Raw genomic sequence first — 18,280 nt, forward strand, 5'->3', positions numbered from 1 at the left:
GTAGGAAACAAAACTGGTTCTTCACCATAGATTGAGAAGTAGTAACTGAATTATTGTCTTTATTGTCTTTACCCATTGAGGGGGGCGGGCAACGCAGGAGTACATCTTGGGTAAAAGATAAGTTCAGCTCTTCATTAAAAATTACCTAGACATGGCTTCCCTGATGGTGCGGTGGTTGAGAAACCGCCTGCCGATGCAGGGGACATGGGTTCGTGCCCCGGTCCGGGAAGATCCCACATGCCGCGGAGTGGCTGGGCCCGTGAGCCATGGCCGCTGAGCCTGCGCGTCCGGAGCCTGTGCTCCGCAACGGGAGAGGCCACAACAGTGAGACGCCCGCATACCGCAGAAAAAAAAAAAAAAAATCACCTAGACAATGTCAATCTAATTTTCTATTACAGGTGTCTTCCTTCCTTCCTCCCTCCCTCCCTCCCTTCTTCCCTGCCTTTCTTCCTCCCTCCTTCCCTCCCCCTTTTTTTTTTTTTGAGTCACAAAGCAAGTATTTCTCCACAAACTTCCACAGGTTTCTCTCTGCACACGGGAGAGCTGATTCAGCCAGAACGTTGTCACCCCAGCTCCATCAGGAGATGACACATTCCCGCTGGGGCTCACCCAGGACACATGACTTTCCAGCCAGCAAACAAACAGGCCCTGGCATGGTGGGCAGAGTGCTGGCACATGGCTGCTCACGGACATTCTAGGCGTGGGGCCCCGTGACTTAGAAACGACGAGGCCGCTGGTGCCTGCCAGCTCTGTCTGCTGATTGTGAGCTATCTGGGACCTGGGGTCCCGTGGCCCCAGCATCCAAGCACAGAGTGCCCGCCACAAAGGCCAGCTGCCCTTGGTCCTGACTCAATCATACTCAGCAGTTTTCTCCCAAGGCTTCAGGAAAGCCACCCTGCCCGTCAGCCCTGTCCTTTGACTCTGCCTCTTACTGTTCCTTGGACTTAAAAATACCACCCCCACCCTTCAGTGGGAGCTTTGGAGTCAACAGACCAAGATTCAAATCCAAGCTCTCTGTTTATTAGCTGAGTGACCTCAGCTAAGGGGTAAATCCCTTCCGTGTTCTGAATCCCGGATTTCCTTCAGCAAAGCAGGGATGAGGGTATCCACCTTCCTAGTACTTGGTAGGTGCTGAATAAACATTTGTTGCCTGAACGAATGAATGAATAAATGTACAAATAAGTGAATGACTTCCAGTATTCCTGGCCCCTAGGCCTCCCCCCCGCCCACTCTGCCTGGGCACACCAGTTAACTCCTGGGGTCTAGCTCAGTAGCGCACACGCTGCATTAATCTCGAAAGGCTTGCATTTGTGATTTAGCCAAATGACTTTCCTGACCTGGGACCGTGGCCGAGTCATTTCACTCTCCAAGGCCCTCTATTTCCCCATCAGTCAAATGCAAATGCTAACCCTGTCTAGTCTTCCTCATCAAATTCTGTCAAAGCCCAAATGAGAGCAGAGATGAAAGTGCATTGTGACCTCGAAGGAACTGGCCACACACCAAGGCTTCTTCCCACATGGGCTGCTCCTGTCTCTGAGCCAAGGTGAGAGTCCAGGGGCCCGCCCGGTGCCAGGAGGCTGAGCTGACGTGCTCTGTGGCTTGGTGCCAGGCACGACATTCTCCTCCCAACATCGTCATTCCTTTGCACATAGGTATTTTGTCTATGCATGGGAGGCCCTTGCTCTTGTGAGAGAGACATAAAGAGGAGAGTCAGCAGAAAACCTGCAGAGGTCGGCAAATGTGTTCGAGCCATCAGCAAGTCCAGGGTCCTGCGAGTTGGACAGAATGGAAAAGTTCAGCGTGAATCTGGGAAATCAGGAAAGTTGATATGGACTGTCTCTCTGGCTTAGAACTAGTTCCCCTGAGTCCCACATCAAATACAGATCACTCATGGCTCCCCCTTGGGTCTTTCTTTGGGGTTGCTGGTCCGAGTTGTAGCGCGAGGCAGAGGCTAAGTCAGGCATTAGACAGAAGACTCCCCTTTCCGCCCTCTTCTCAGCAGTATATGAAATTCCTCTGCCTTGAGTGTCCTCCTCTCTCCCCCAACTTGATCTCCGGTGTCCAACTATACCTAAGCCTTCCCCAACATATTCAGGCTGCCAGTCAGCTGTTCCTCTTTGACCTCCTGTACACACGGCACATGCTACCTTTCATTGTTCAAGCAACGACACGTACGCTTATTAAGAGGTAACATAACCTGCTAGCCCCTAGAAGAGACACGTGCTTTACGTGCCCTCATTCAATCTTCAAAGCAGCTTGACAAAGTAGATACCATTGATTCCCATTTTACAGATGAGTAAATACCTTGTAAGAGGTCACAAAGTGAGGAAATAGACCTGAACCCAGTCTGTCTGGCCCCAGCCAATCCCAGCTCGACCAGCACTGCCCAACAGAACCTTCTGCGGTCACGGAAGCGGTCCTATCCCTCTGTCCAGTGTGGTAGCCACTATCCCCGGGCGGCTACTGGGTTCTCGAAACGTGGCTGGTGTGACTCAGGAACTGGATTTTAAACTGCATTTCATCTTCACTAATTTAAATGTAAACCGTCACACGTGGCCAGTGACTACAGCACTGGACAGCACGGCTCTTTATGACGCGGATATGTGCCCTCAGCCCAGGTGGCCCGGTTCAGACCCTGAGCCCTTCGCAAAGAAGGGTCCTAAGAGTTCCCTCAGCCCACAGGAGGCGCTCCGTAAATATGCTGGTAAGGGGCACAGTCCCTGTGATTACTTGGTCGATCTTCTGGGTGAACTGGAAGATTCCCGCAACCCCACTGGGCGTCGGGAGCCGCGCAGGGATCAAAAGAGGGAGGAGTCCGGCTCTTACCTGTGCGGAGAGTCGGGATCGAAGCAGGTCTTGGTGACATCGGTGATCTCGGGGTCACAGCACTCCCCGCCGTCGAAGTTGAACCGCTCGTAATTGCAGTCCATGTCGCACACCCCGTTCTGCTGCTTCTTGGTGAAGGCGGGGTGACGCAGGTGGCGGCAGTCCCCGCCATCGTGGCCCGTCAGCGTGTGGTTGCACTCGGGGTCGCAGTTCTCGTCCCCGATCTTGCTGATGTCGCAGTTGGCCAGGATGAGGCGGCGGCGCAGGGATGAGTTGCTCACCTCCAGCACCTCCAGCTCCCAGGAGATGTTGTAGTGCTTGAAGGCCTCGGCCAGCTGCCGGTGCTGGAAATCGATCTGCTGGCGGCTCACCGTGGGGTTCTCACGGCCATCGTCGTGGAGGTTGACCACGCGGTAGCGCACCGCCTTGGGCCGGCGGAAACGCGGCAGCTGGTTGTAGCTGGAGATGACCTTGGGGTTGTCACACAGCGTCTGCCCGCACAGAGGAGGCTCCAGACTCGTGTCCAGCAGGAAGCCACGGGCGCCGCTGGCCTCCACGCGGGGGCTACTGCCGTCCTTCATGGGGGACCAGGCGCGCTTCACGTTGTCCCAGTTCTCCTGCAGGAGGAGCTGAGGTAGAGGAGCGTGGAGGCCGCGGGTCTCCATGTCCAGCAGGACCTCGCGCTGCGTCCTGGCCGCCTTCCACAGGCTGAAGCGCTCCACGTAGCCCCGGTAGTTGTGGTTCAGGGCGCTGCCTCCCAGCATGAGGACTTTACACTTCTGGGTCAGTGGGCTGAAAATGCCACCCACCTGCTCCCCAGAGGTTGCCACCTGGGCACCGTTCACATAGAGCTTCATCAGCCGCCCGTCGTAGGTGGCAGCCAGGTGTACCCACTGGCCTGGGAGGTAGCTGCGGTGGGCATTGATGGTGGTCACTTGCCGGGCCCGGTCTGTCTTCAAGGAGAAAAAGTAGCGTGGGTCTCTGTTGCCTTGGTCACTGACGGTGTGAATGCCCACGACCCATCCTCGGTCACGTGAGGCATAAGAACATTTGTCATATAGCCCTATGTGGCCCCAAAAGAGAAAGATGAATAAATAAAGGATGGGGGAAGGAGGAGGGTAAATTATTTCTCTCTGATAAAATTTATATCAGGATGTCCTAGACCAGGAAGTTTTCAAACCGTGCTCAGTGGGATCCTGGCAGTGGCTAGCCAAACCTCTGGGACCACCTCTAGGGCAAGGCAAGGGCTAGAGGAAGGGAGAACACAGGTGAGTTACCTTTGGGAGGTTCTCACCACAACTTTAACCCATGTGGTTTCACTTTTTTTGGTTCTGAGTATGGGGCATACAAGAAAGATATTTGTTTGCAGAATAGGTACTTGAGCTAAAGAAAACAACAGTGATAATAACTAAAATCTGAAAACCTTTGATTTTGCAAAACTGTTGGATGGGGAAGAGGACTTTTTTAATTAAAAGCGTATTTTAAGTGTAGAATGACATAGGTGGTGAGAGGAAGAGGTGAGAGAACAATCAAAGAGATGAGGATGAATAGAAGATGCTCATTTAGAAGGACAGCTCTGACTACCGTCACCGCAACTTTGGGCGCACATCAGCCACCAGCACTCATCAATTATCAGCGGTGGTGGCTTGTTGGGAAGGTTCCCTGGAGAAGTGAGGGTCGAGGGCTGCAAAGCTACTAGTAAAGCTTCTAACTGTAACAGGAGTCCTGGCTAGCCCCGACATCCACCCCCAAAGAAAGGCGGACTATCTGAGCTGGAAAGGTTTTTAAACACTTGCAACTCCTTCGCTCGAAAGGTAAGGAAGCTGAGACCCAGCGAACGGAAGGCATTTGTTAGGTTACGTAGAGTCACTGACAAATTTCCTGAGAGCCAATTCAAGCCTGCTTTTCTCTAACACTAATGCTAATATTTCAAAAAATAAAAAGCATCCTCTTAACATAAAATGATGCTGGGGATGCCTTCATTAAGCAAAATCTTCCAAGCCTCTATCGCAGGTCAGGCATTGTGCTAAGGTCTGTGTATGCATTAATTCATTTAATCCGTGTAGCACCCCCAAGGTGCTGATATTAACAGAGGAGGAAACAGAAATTGAAGGAAGTAGAGAGATGGATGGGTTTGAGGTCAACTGGTTGCTAAGTGGATCCCAGATCCATCGGACCCTGGGTCCACTGTCCTAGGGACTAACTCTATGGTACCTCCCTCTCCCTCATCAGTGCCACCAGGGATCTATCTGGATCAAACCACCTGCCTGGGGGTGTCCCAAGGTTTAGTTGGGTGTTTGGGAAAGTTCCAAGCCAGACATCTCTAGACTTACTCTGGGAACCTCCGGAAGTCACTTAGCAGATTCTCTCTGGATCTAATTATTTTTATACTCACCAACCCCCATTCCCAGTCTTTCTGGAATATACCCAGTGTCCTTGGCATGGACAGCCAGTTGGATGGGAAAGACTTTCTAATTAAGAGTGCATTTTAAGTGTTGGATGATGTATGAGGCCAGGTGGGAGGAGAAAGAGAGGAACAGGAGAATGAATAAAAGATGCTCGTTTAGAAGCACAGTCCCTACTTTCAGCTGGAGAACTGTTGCGGTCACCATAACTTTGAGTGTGCACCTGCCATTAGCACTCATGAAATGAGCACAGCCGGCTTCCAGCAAAATCGGTAGAGGAGGCCCACACAGTCTGCACTCCTGTGTGGTCACTGGCGCCTTAGAATTTGTGTAACTCTCTCTGTTAGCAGCTGACATAGACGGTAGAAGTCTGCCTACACCTCTCCGACCACCACTCCTGCCCTATAATCCTTCACGGAACGGCCAGGGTCTCCTCCAACATCAACCTGCTCTCACACCTTGACGAAGCAGCAAGTACCTCCTCTGGGTCTTGGCTCTCTACCTGGGAAAGGAGGGGACTGAATGAGCTTCCCCCCACATGTTTGGTTAAGTTTGATTTTCTGTTCCCAAGCTTCCCAATGGCCAAAACAGAAACCACCTCTACCAAGAAGCTTTCCCTGATGGTCCTCTGAGGAGCAATCCTTCTCTCCTCTGAATTCATTTTACTTTTTGGAAACTAGACACTTGTTCTCTGGTTTTGGAGTCTCCCCTAGACTGGATGCTTCCTGAGAGGGACGGCTCTGTTTGGGTCATCTGTACCCTGTCCAGAACCTTGCACTATTCCCTTGTACACAGCAGGCACTCAGCAAGTGTCTCATGAATGACCACATGAATGATTCTAAACGGAGTGGGAGAAGAGAAAAAGGACAAACAGAATCAAAGGCACTGATGTATGTCTCCCTGGATAAAGGACAGAGAGAATCAGAAGACAGAGTGTGTTCTTGGTCAGGTAGAAAGAGCAGGATCTTTGGACTCCGGGTAATTCTGATGACAGCAGTTACCGGCCGTACATCGGGGGCAGATCGCTTCACCTCTGCGGATCTTAATTCCCTCATCTGTACCTCTCTTTACGTATGCTGTCATACTTAAAAGACACAGTGGCTCTACTACCCTTGGCGTACAGTGGCTGTCCAAATGGGAGTTCATTTTTAAGATGCTGGAGGGTCTGGGAGTGATGTCAAGGATGAAAAGTAGAAAATGACTAAAAACGAAATACAGAAACACCAGAGAGAGAGGGTACCCTAAAGGCATCTTGACTGATACATCAAGAGCTGGTAGGATGAGGGCTCAGCAAAGCACAAGTCCTCCTCAAATCCACTGGCAAACTCTACTTAGAAATCATAAACCCCCTTTGGCTTTGCTACTATTATGAGGCCTGCATGTTAAAAGCTACCTCCCCACTGACCGAGGCCAAAGCTCTGTCTCCAGGTTTGGAATGAGCTCCCCCAGGTCTGCCGCTGGCTACGGGAAGCAGGAGCGCACAGGCCCCTGGAGCACCCCCCTCTTGGGCCCCCCATCCCACCTCTCAGCTCACCTTCTCTTCCTCCCCTGGCCAACCCCTCCCCCTTAAACAGAAAATTCTTCTAATGAGAAAATTCACATCTGAAACAGGATCCTTTTCCCTCTCTCTTTCTCTCTCTCTCAGTCCTGGTTTTCCTGTTGCCTTTGGAAGGCGGCTGGCTGGGTTAGCAAGGTAAACTGTTTACACATCTGTAGGGTGCCCTCAGGTTCAGGACCTTCCCGGGGGCTGGGGACCCGGGCTCTGGCCACCTCCGTTTGCAGTTGAGAGATAAGAGGGTAGCAGTGAGAAAGGCTAGACTCTGAGACACGGAGCGAAGGACCAAGAGGTGGCTTAGCCCCAGGAAGCAGAGAGGAAGGGCAAAGAGAACCCTCTCTTCTCTCTTTTCAGTGGAACCAAGAGGAAGCACATTAAGGGAAATGAGGACCTTGAAGCAGCGGCTTCAGAAGTTCAGAGGGAAATATTTACCTGGAGTGTTAGTGGTGAAAGGAAATCACTGAACTTCAAGAGGGATGGGGGTGGGGTGTAGTGGTGAATGGGATTTATTTCTGTACAAAAATAACGTAATCAACAGTAGTCACATTTCAGAGGGCTGGAAGGGAGGCACTGATGTATCACCAGCCCAGAACGGGGTATCTGGGACCAGAGATCTGGGCTCAGCTTGCTGGATGACCTTGCCTGGGGACAAGTCACACCACCTCTCATGCTGCCAGGTCTCATTTCCCTTCTCTGAAAAAGGAGGGGCTAGGAGTACATGATCGCCCCGCTACAATTTAAGAGCTCTTTTGTTCGCTGCTAGAATGGTTCCCTGTGAGCAGGAGACGCTTCAAAAACACGTGTTGCTTTGAATCGGACGCCTCGTGTCATTGCCAGTTTTTGCACGCTTGGAGGACCGTGCCCTGTGTGTCTCCATCCCGGACAAGGAAGAGCGTTTGCCCTCGGAAGACACAGGTGAACCCCACCGCACCTCCACGCCACCCTTCCCCATGGTTCTCCAGGAAGACAGAGAGACACAGTGAAAGAAACAGTGGGAGTTGGTCTGAAGTCGGCACCGTCTGTGTGGTACCAGAGGTTGATCTCAGGGGATGCATCCGCAGGGGGCGAGACGGAAGGCCACAGGCGATCCTGCACACCATCTACATCGAATTAGCATGAACCTGCCTCCAAGCTATAAGCACATGGAAGCGGCAGGCAGCGAAAGTGCCAGAGCCCATTCGCCAGCCAAGGAGGTGACTGGGGCACCTGCACAGATGGAGAAGTAGAGGCCCAGACCAGGAAAGGGGCTGCCCTGGGTCTCGTGACCACCACCTGTCGCTTGAACCCTGGTCAGCTGGCCTCTCTAATGTGTCCCTATCTTCCTGCAGCTGGGTTTCCTGGGAAAAGGGCTTCATATTCCAGCCGAAGCTTGATGTTTATTTATTTTTATTGCCTCTTTCTGGTCTCATCTCACCCCCGAGTTGAAGAGCATATATGAAGGAGGCAAGTCCAAAGGCAGAAGGCTTGTAGGGAGTCTCCCAAAACCTATGCCAGGGCCATACTGGGAGAATCCCATGGGCCGTGGGGTCACCGTCTCAGGGCCACTGTAATGTCACTACCCCAGGGCAGTGCTGTGTGACTGCAGCACTCCAGCCCGGGTACAGATAAATCTTCCTCCTCCCGGTCCAAAACCTCATCACTTCCCTAATTACGCATTCAATGTCTGTTTCCTGAGTATGTCTGTTCGGTTCATTTCTAAATGCCCAGCATCCAGCACAGCATCTGGTACCTTGCAGGTGCCCCATAGAGTCTGTCACTGAAAGTATAAAATAAAGGAAGGGAGGGAAGGAAGGACACTTCTCTACTGCTGTGTTCCTTATAAGAGCACATCACCCTTTGTTTAGAAACTTACTAAGCACCCGTGCTTACTAAGTGCTTAATTCTCTTACTTCATCCTCACAACTATCAACGCAGCCCATTCTGCAGAGAAAACATGGGCTCAGAAAGGCAGTGGCTTGTCCAAAGCAACACAGCTTAGAATCTGCGTCCACAGGGTTCCCAGGCCCAGGTTCTTAATCGCATCACTGCATTAAGTGCTAAGTGCCAAACACTTTACTGTGGGCTGTTTGAGGACACGCCCCCCCTCCAAAAATACTTCTGTAAGTTCAGCAGCGCCAACACAAGCAAGTGGAATTGAACTGCAAGCCAGGAGGCTGCTTTCTGTGTCGTTCTTCTGCCTGGACCTAAAAGAAATGGACTGAGAATCAGTGGTCCTTTATTACCAGTGCTTCATCTGTTCTACCTGGCTTGTCGCACGTCACTGGGACCCAAGATTCGCCTAGGCCTGGTGGTCTATCTGGAGTTTGAGATGCCTTCCTGGCCTTGTCCTTCAGCAACTGAACCTCCAACACTAGCCTCCTTGCTTGTTGGTTTCTGACCCAGCTCTGTGCCAATGTCCGGGCTCTGTACTGCAATGTTCTTTTTCTTCATCTTTTCTTCGAGGTTGCCGTCACACGCCTGGCTGCCTGCCATCTTCTTTTCCATCTGTTATGGGCTGAAACGTGTGCCCCCCTCCGCGCCCGCCCGAAACTCATATGTTGGAAGTCTAGCCCCTAGTACCTCAGAATATGAACTGGTTTAGAGATAGGGTCTTCAGTGAGATAGTTAGGTTAAAATGAGGTCACCTAGGGTGGGCCCTAATCCATTATGACTGCTGTCCCTGTAAGAGGAGGAAATTCAGCTACAAAGGGAAGACAATATGAAGACATAGGATGGAGAAGATGGGCATCTACAAGCCAAGGACAGAGGCCTCAGAAGAATCCAACCCTGCAGGCGCTCTGAGGTCAGACTCCTAGCCTCTAGCATTGTGAGAGGAGAAATCTCTGCTATTTAAGCCACCCAGTGTGTGGTGCTTTGTTATGGTAACCTTAGCGAACTATAATACAACCATTCAACAAGTTTTTTAAGCTCTCCCATTGAAACTTCTCTAAAATCTTTCACTGCCTCGTGCCCAGTTCAGAATCCTTCTTGGTTACAACACGTTGCCTCAACTTAACTCGATTCCTATTGCGAGCAGGGCAAAGTGTATTAGGAGGATACGAAAATGGGTGGTGTCGTCACCACACAGGAAACTTTCCTCTCAAGAGAGGGATGCTTCTGTATTCCAGCTTGAATGTGCACTTCTGAAGCCCCTGCTGTGCGTTGAGCGTGTACATAGCTGCTTCTGGGCCAAGGTGTCTTACATAACCCTCACAGCACCTTGTATAATAGGTGCTGTTTACAGATGAGAAAACTGAGACTCAGAGGGGTCTGGTCACCTGTCCAAGGTCACACAGCACTAAGTGGTAGGAAAGACTGAAATTCAAGACTCCTGATTTCAAGTTCAGTTCCCCCACAGATGAGCAGGACCTCAGCTATGGGGATCTCGCTGTGCACTGGCATTTACATTGCATAAGGTATTATAAGTAACCTAGAGATGATGTGAAGTATACAGGAGGATGTGTGTAGAGTATATGCAAATGCTATGCCATTTTATATAAGGGACTTGAGCATCTGCAGATTTTGGTATCTGTGGTGGGTCTTGGAACCAATCCACTGTGGATACCAAGGGACAACTGTAACGATAATAATATAACAAGAATTTGCTAAACGCCTTTAGGTAGCAGTCTCTCTGCTAAGCACAGACAGCCCATTTAGTGCTCAAAATAAACCGGTGAAGTGGGCTTTACTGATATTCTTTTGACAGAGAAAGAAACAGGTGCAGAGAAGCTAAGTGATTTCCCTCCAAGGATCCCAGCTAGAGAGCACTGGATCACAGGCGGGCTGACTCTAAAGCCAGAGCTCTCTTCCAGCATGCTTTCCTTCAATGGGAAAAACTCTCAGCCCACGGTCAAGGTTCTTGTGTTCCAGCTCTGCCACTTCACTGCTGTGGGTCGACGGGCAAGCAGCACCCCCCCCCCCCCAGGGCATCGTCAAACCCTGCCTGTGAAATAGGAGGGTTGCATCAGATGGCCCCAAAGGTCCCTTCCATCTCAGACTCCCTGTGACTCTGAGATCGCAAGTCCTTCAGACGTCCCAGCCTTGGTTCCTACTGCGGGAGATGTAAGGTAATGGACGAGCAGGGAGGAGGGAAAGGAAGGCCATTTCAGGCCCTCCAACTTACGGGGGTCCACTAGCTGTGGAACACCAGCCAGGGGGATACGAGCAGAGGTGAGAGGATGTGGGGATGAAAGGGGGGAATTTAGGTCAACAATCTGGTTTCTTTCAGGAGGCTAAAAAAATTAAAAGCTAAAGGTTGGAGCTGGTCCTTTTTTTGTTTGGTTTCATTTTGTTTTCCCTTCCATGATTTAATGGCTGGTATCAAAGCCACAGAGCAATGCTTGAGAGAGCAATCCTATGGAAAGCTTTTATCTGTCTAGAGGAGGGTGATTAAAACAGACAGATTTGGGTTAAGTACACCCATGGTCCCCGCACTTGGTTCAGTTGTGGGGGGGGGGGACCACCGAAACGACCCTGGAGGACTCGGCGGCACCAGGCATTCAGAGGAGGGCTGCGGCGTCACCGAGGTGGGCACCTGAGGGGCATCCTCACCCCTCCAGGCCCACCTTGGCTCAAAGGACCTGCTCTTAGGCTCAGCGGAAGGAGGGGGCTTGGCATAAAACCCATCAACGCCTGGCTGGAGGCTTAGCCACACTCTACTGAGTTCTGGACATCCCTGTCTCCTGGTGCGAGAGAGGCTGGAGCATCAAGGGTGACCCTTCGGAGCAATTCACAAGGTCAGGATTAGCTCAGGCGCCTCCTGTGCGTTGGCCGTGCAGGTGAATAGGTGGGGCCACATCTGCCTTTGCAGGTCCAGGAGGAACAGCATGACCAGCGTCCGTGGTAGCATCCGTGTCTGCCCTCTGCCTGTGTTCTTTTTTCTTCCCTGCTGGGAACCATTACCTGAAAACCCCCTGACACTCACTTTTCTACTAGCTGTGTGACCTTGGATGAGCTCATTCAGCTCTCTGAGCCTGTTTTCCCATGTGTATTCCAGGGATTAAAAAGTCTCATCCTATATACTTCAAAGGTCTTTTTTGAGAGAGAAAGGAGATAAATGTACGCATACTTCCTTGTAAACTATTTAAGGCCATTCAGATGTAAGGCAAGGTTAACAAGAATATGTCCAAGGGTTCCTAAAAATCCATTTGCTGTATTAATACACAGACTTATATAACGTGCCTGGGATGGCAAAGTGCTCTGAAGGGCTCAAGGTGCCCCTGTGTTTCCCTCTGGATCTTTCCTTGCCAGTCGGCCTCCTTTGCTCACATGGAATCAGGCTCTGTGTAAACTGAATGGTCAGCGTTTTAGAGACCAATGAATGTACATTCAAATGCTGGCTCTGCCATTCGCTAGCTGTGTGACTTGGGAAAGTCAAGGCATCTCTCCTTGTATTAGTCTTCTCATCTGTAAAATGGGGATGATACTACCTACCTCTGCTGGTTGTAGGGGTAACTAATGAGATAATGAATGTACCCAGACTTGGCACGTGGGCTCTGGCAACATACCAAGCATTAAGCACTGTACCGTGCAGTCCCCAGCTCTGCTGCCTGTTAGCTATGTAGTCACGGGCAAAACCCCCTCACCTCCCTGCTAATAACAGTACTTAAGGCGTAGTGACATTTTAAGGATTTAGTACGAGAATACAAACACTCATTTGCATAGCACATGATAAATGTTAGCTACACTTTTTTAATTGGTTTTGATAATAAACGGCTGTTCGTTTTCCTCAGAATCGGGAACATTTTTTCCCCCTTCTTCTGTGCTGTTAAACGTTAACCTTTCCGACACTGTCCTCTGGAATACAGACGTGTTCATCGCTCTCTTTTTCACACAGTGTCATCGAAATTGGTGCATATCAACTTAGAAAAAGGAAGTGGGTGGAGGAGAGGGAGAAAAAGACAAAGAAGAAAGAGGAGGAGGTGGGGGTAGAGGATGAAGAGGACAGAAAGACAGGAGGATGAGGAAGAGTCACGCGTCTTCATCTGTTCACCGTCAAAAGTTACTGTCGCACGAATCAGCCCCTGGTGGACTCAGCGGTGCTGATGTTGGAGCTGCCCTGGAGAACAGCGCCTACCTTCGGTCTTTGCAGTGATTTGAGGACCTCTAAGCTCTCCCTGCTCACTCACCAACCCTAAGAGGCAACGGCACTGCCTCCCAGAAAACCGTCAAGACCGAAGCCTCCTGCCACCCTCACACCTCACAGCAGCCCCAAGCCCTTACTCTTCGCATTCATGGAATCAGGCATAGTCGGGACTGGAGGTTCCCTTAAAAGTCATTACGTGACCTTTACCACCCAACTTCCTGCTTGAATCACCTGTACATCTCTACAAGTGACTGTGCGTATTTCCAGAATCAGAGAGCTTCTGATCGCCTGCAGAAGGCCTTTGCACCTTTGGGCATTTCTCAGTGCTCACCTAGCGTGAGCCAGAATCAGCTCCCTTTCCTTTCCACCCAGTGGTACAGGATCTGGATTGCAGGAACCCACAGAGTTATTCAGTACCCTTGACCCCAAGAGAGCCTAGAGGTGTCTGAGGCTTTCCATCGTGCAATCCTTGGCTCTTCTTTCCCATAAATCAAAATCCCCGAGTCCTGCCTGATTTATTCATCTATCCATTCACCGATTCTTTCAACACATATTCACCGGGCATCCACTGTATCAAGCCCTGGCTAGACATTCGAGGCATTGACCTATACTCTCTGGTGAGAGACCTGCTGTTCCCTAATGCTAATGCCAGTCCTTCTGTTGAGGCAACATAGATACAATAGGAGTTGATACTATGCAATCAGGGAGACCTATTATTACCACACCTGCTTCTTTACATTATCCCTAGGATCATTACTCTGATTTGTTCTAATGCCACTCCAAGCCACATGAACCTACTGAGAAATAAACAGAGCCACCACTGATGATGTGTCATGTTCAAAGCCAAGAACTTTATCTGCGTCATCTCATTGGATTATTATAACTACTCTACGAGATAAGTTCTCTTGGTCCCATTTTATGGGTGAGGAAACTGAGACTCAGAGTTGCATTGACTGGGGCAAAGGTCATTTGACTTGTAATAACACAAATAGCATTAGAACCCAGCTCTCTGACTCCAAAACCAGATGCTTAACCAATGTCTTCTGTTGTGTATGGATAAGCATAAGCAGAAATTGTTTTTTAATTAAATATTTATTTCCTCATACAGTCAATGTCTTAATCTTCTCCATATTAATTATACACTCTGCCAATTATAACAATACAGGAAGCATTCTTGACACTCTTTGGAGTTTTAAAGTGTACAAAGGATCTTAATTATTTCATTTGCTTCTCCCAGAACTCTCTAAGAAACTGTGATTCTTCTCACACAAGTGGGGAAAGTGAGGCTCTGAGAGGGTAAAGAGTACGTATCTGTTTACCACTCTGAATCTAGAGCTTTCACAGGGTGCTTAGGACATTAGTCTTCAATAGACACTTGTTGAATGGATGAATGAGTGAGTGAATGAACCAATTAATGAACAAATGAAATACATGCCAAGACTTGTGAAGAAACCCAATTTGAAGATGTTGAGGTTCGGACCCATCTTTATAATACTGGAATAACAGTCCTCACTTGGAGGCAGGATAGGCAACCTTGTGACCCTGGGTAAGCCCCTCTACTTCCTGGCCCTCAAATTTTCCATCCATCTAACAGGAGGTTGGCATGGGTGGGCATTAGGTTGGCTGTGTAAAATACTAAAAAGAACAACGAGAAGTCAGGAAAGGGGACTTCCCTGGTGGTTCAGTGGTAAAGAATCCACCTTCCAATGCAGGGGACGCGGGTTCCATCCCTGCTCGGGGAACTAAGATCCCACACGCGGTGGGGCAACTAAGCCCGCGCGCCACAACTACTGAGCCTCAACTAGAGAGCGTCAACTAGAGAGCCTGCGTGCGGCCAACTACAGAGCCCACGTGCCCTGGAACCCACGCGTCACAACTAGAGGGAAGCCCGCGCCACAACGAAAGATTCCGGCATGCCGCAACTAAGACCCGATGCACCCCCAAAAATAAAAAGTATAAAACAAAAGTCGGGAAAGCCGTTTGCTATATGACTAAGCTGTGTGGCCTGAGTCAAGTCGTGCTTTCTCTGGCCTCCTTTTCTCATCTGTGAAAGAAGACTGTGGTGAAATCACTTCCAGGGCTTTTCTTAAACACAGGGAGAAAAGAGTTCTAAATCGGGAGTGATGAGACATGAACATTTGTCCTGATTTGCCACTAAGGTACTGTCGATCTTGGGCAAATTCCTTTCATTCAGGCTGGGATCATGACTTTCATGGGCCCTGGGGACTTTTTCCTTCCTCTCTAAATAAACATAATTATATTTTATGATTGTATCGGTATCAAGATATATATAATCAAGAGGGTGGATTCATTATTACATATATATTATTATTATATTAGCTTTTTTCTTCTGATTTTAAAAGAAATTAAGCCATTTTTATGGGCCCCTTGAAAGTACTGTGGACCTCAGGCACTGTGCCAACTGCAGCTAATGGATGAGTCGGGCTTGGGTCCATCTCTACAAAAGGTGGGTCTGCACCTACAGAACAGCATCGGAAGAGGTAGAGAGCACCTGCGGCCAATCCAAGGAGCTCAAAGGGACGGGGAAGGTTCCCACGTGAGAGAGTCAAATGATGTAAATTTCGTAAGTGACAGAGGCCCACAGCAAGTTATGTAAAAACGCACCCCAGACAGTATGGGTTGAGCTCTGGAAACAAAAGCTCCTCTCTGGGGCGAGCCTGCCATCACCTCATCCGGCCACCCTGTCACGGGTGAGCCTTTCAGGGAGAGAGATGGCGAAGGGAGATAAGGAAGGGACGCGGCCAGACAGGCAGATCCCTGCTTTGCCGGGCTGGTGCCGTCCGGAATTACTCTCCGAAGCAGGGAGGGGGCAACGCCAGCTGATGTGTGCTGAGCACTTGCTGCGCGCCAGGCTCTGTGCTCAGCTCTTTGCGTGGAGTAGCTCAGGAACCCTTCACAGTCATCCGAGCAGGGAGGTATTGTCATCTCCATTTTACAGGTGAGAAAAATGCTACTCAGAGAAGCCCAACTAACTTGCCCGAGCCCGAGTAACTCACTGGCTAATGACAGAGATGGGATTCAAAGCCAGGCAATGAGTCTCAAGGGTTCACACACTTAAGTTCTGAATTATGCTGCCCAGCCGGGGAACACTGACTACATGAGGACGAGAAGGAGTTTTTAATTATAAATAAAGAGAGCATAATCGAGTAAGTTCTAGTAGAGGTGTAGCCAAAGAGCTCAGCACAGGGAACACTTGAATCAGACAAGGAGGCTCCGGGAAGTTTTCTTGGACGAGTGACACAAGAACTGAGCTTGCACAAGGAACAGGAATTTGGTGGCGGCGGGGAGGAGGCTGGGCAAAGACCCTCTAACAGAAGATGAAGGATGAGCAAAGGCAAGAGCTGTGAAGTCACCGGAAGATGACTCTGGAGATGAAGACATCTGCTTTTGATGGGACTGACGGTGCACGTAAAGGGAAATGGGACAGCGAGGGGCGTCTAAGGCTCGATTGTAAAGGGCTGCGAGCGCCATGCCAAGAGATCTGAAGTTTATTCCATAGACAATAGGGAATCATTGGTGGGTTTTGAGAAAGAGTCCATGGGGGTAGGGATCATTAGCTAGGGATTTCATGATGCTCTTATCGATAGGGCCACAGAGCTGAAAGAACGAGGACTCCTATCTCAGGACTCCCTGCCCAATGCTCATTGGCAATCTGGAGCCATTCAGCCTTAAAGACTTACCACGAAAAGCATGGAATGTAAGCAAAATTTTGAAAAGAAGGCTGATAGACTTTTCAGATAGGAATTTTCTATTGTTCTGATATCTGCTAGAAAATCATAAATTATGACTCAAAGGAGCTCTTTAAAACTCCAGATGGATAAATGGTATTTAGATGCTGCCTGGGACTTCAGAATTTCAATTTTATTCCGCTAGGTGGAGAATGATCTAGCCCAGCCTTAAGCTTGGTCTCTAATTGACCTTGATGAAATATCATCTACCTTCCGGGGCTTGGTTCCCTCATCTGCTCAACTAGAAGAGAGTGGAGAGTGAATCTCTAAGTTCTTCTCCACCTCTGATAGCCTCTCACATAAACTCTTGAGGTGCACGTATTCTATCTCCTGTGAATTCACACTCTGAGTGCTGAGCCTGGGACCTGACACAAGGTAGAGCCAATAAACAATTGTTGAATGCATGGAATGAACTGAGCTTTTAATTCAAGACGCCCGTGGAATCTTCAGGGGATTTTAAATAGAAAGTTTGGAATCGGTGACAATTTTTTTTTAAACAGAAAACCGTAGAAACAAGTAGATCGATGACCCAGACAGGTTAGTATTTCCTCTCTGGCTGTAAAAGATGTTCAGGAACTGAAAGACTCTGGAATAGAGAAAAGACCGATGGTGAGGAGGCCCAGGGCCCTGCAAGGTCCAGGGGGAAACTAAATGCTATAAAGCACGGAGGTGGGAAGAGCGTTCTAAGAACGCCAGACAATTCTGTTTAATCGGAAGAGTCCACGGAAGACAACGGTTCTCAACCAGTGAATACGTGGTGATGTTCCTGCAGACACTTTTGATCACCACAGCTGGGGGTGGCGGGGAGTCGCTTCTGCATCTAGTGGGTAGAGGCCAGGGATGCCGCTAAACATCTTACGATGTACAGGACAGACTCCCACAGCAAAGAATAATCCATTCCAAAATGTCACCTGTGCTGAGGTTGAGGACCCCCGACATAAGGAACTAGGAAGTGTTATGGTAGGAAACAATGTCTGAGGAGGAAGTTCAATGTGAGGCTAAGGAATTCTGACCTGATCTGGAGAGGTTTGTGGAAGAATGGCTAGAACCTGGATTCTGGGGACTAATTCTACCCAGTACTTGCTGCGCGACCTTCGGCAAGTCACTTAACTTTCCCATATCTCAGTTGTCTTATATGGAAAACTGGGATTATAGTAGTATCTATATCAAAGGGTCCTTGTGAGGATTAAAGAGTTAATACATGCAAACTCCTCAGAACAGTGTCTGGCACATGTTACGTGCTAAATATGTTAGCTATTATCATTACCATGTGTAGGTAATAGGGAGCTATAGTCGACTCAAGTTCGAGAGAGTAACAAAAGAATTGCTTCAGTTGCTGATAATCCTAGAAAAATGATCTAGAGCTGTATGATCATCATGTGACCATTATATCCACCCAATTAATAATCCTTCTTCAATCAGTTTCTGCTTCAGATGACACGGCAGGCTGGATGTGTGTGGGTCTGCCTTGCTGTTCTCAAGCCACTCCCTGTCGGGGCTCTGTTTTCCAAATATCCATGAGGCCCAAACCAGCATCCAACTGCCTCTGCAGTCCAGGATCCTCACGGTTTTAATGAATAAGTAGAAGGAGACAGAGGAAGCCAGACATGAAGACAGATGGAAAGATGGAAAGGCAGGAAGCCTTCCACAAAAGCTGCTGCCAGGGATATACCCTGTTCGC

The 18,280-nt window shown here is 49.4% G+C and overlaps 1 protein-coding gene across 1 annotated transcript in view; it reads right to left on the minus strand.

Moving 5' to 3' along the window:
- PAPPA (pappalysin 1) overlaps positions 1-18,280 on the minus strand; it is a gene marked incomplete at both ends in the record, with an annotated part of 250,394 nt that overhangs the window by 214,416 nt on the left and 17,698 nt on the right. Inside the window, one exon of the mRNA XM_082655786.1 lies at positions 2,827-3,889. Coding sequence (XP_082511912.1) covers positions 2,827-3,889 — 1,063 coding nt within the window. The remainder of the gene's footprint in view (positions 1-2,826; positions 3,890-18,280) is intronic.

Source organism: Grampus griseus, assembly GCF_964374135.1.
Source record: "Grampus griseus genome assembly, chromosome: 6".
Taxonomy (NCBI): domain Eukaryota; kingdom Metazoa; phylum Chordata; class Mammalia; order Artiodactyla; family Delphinidae; genus Grampus; species Grampus griseus.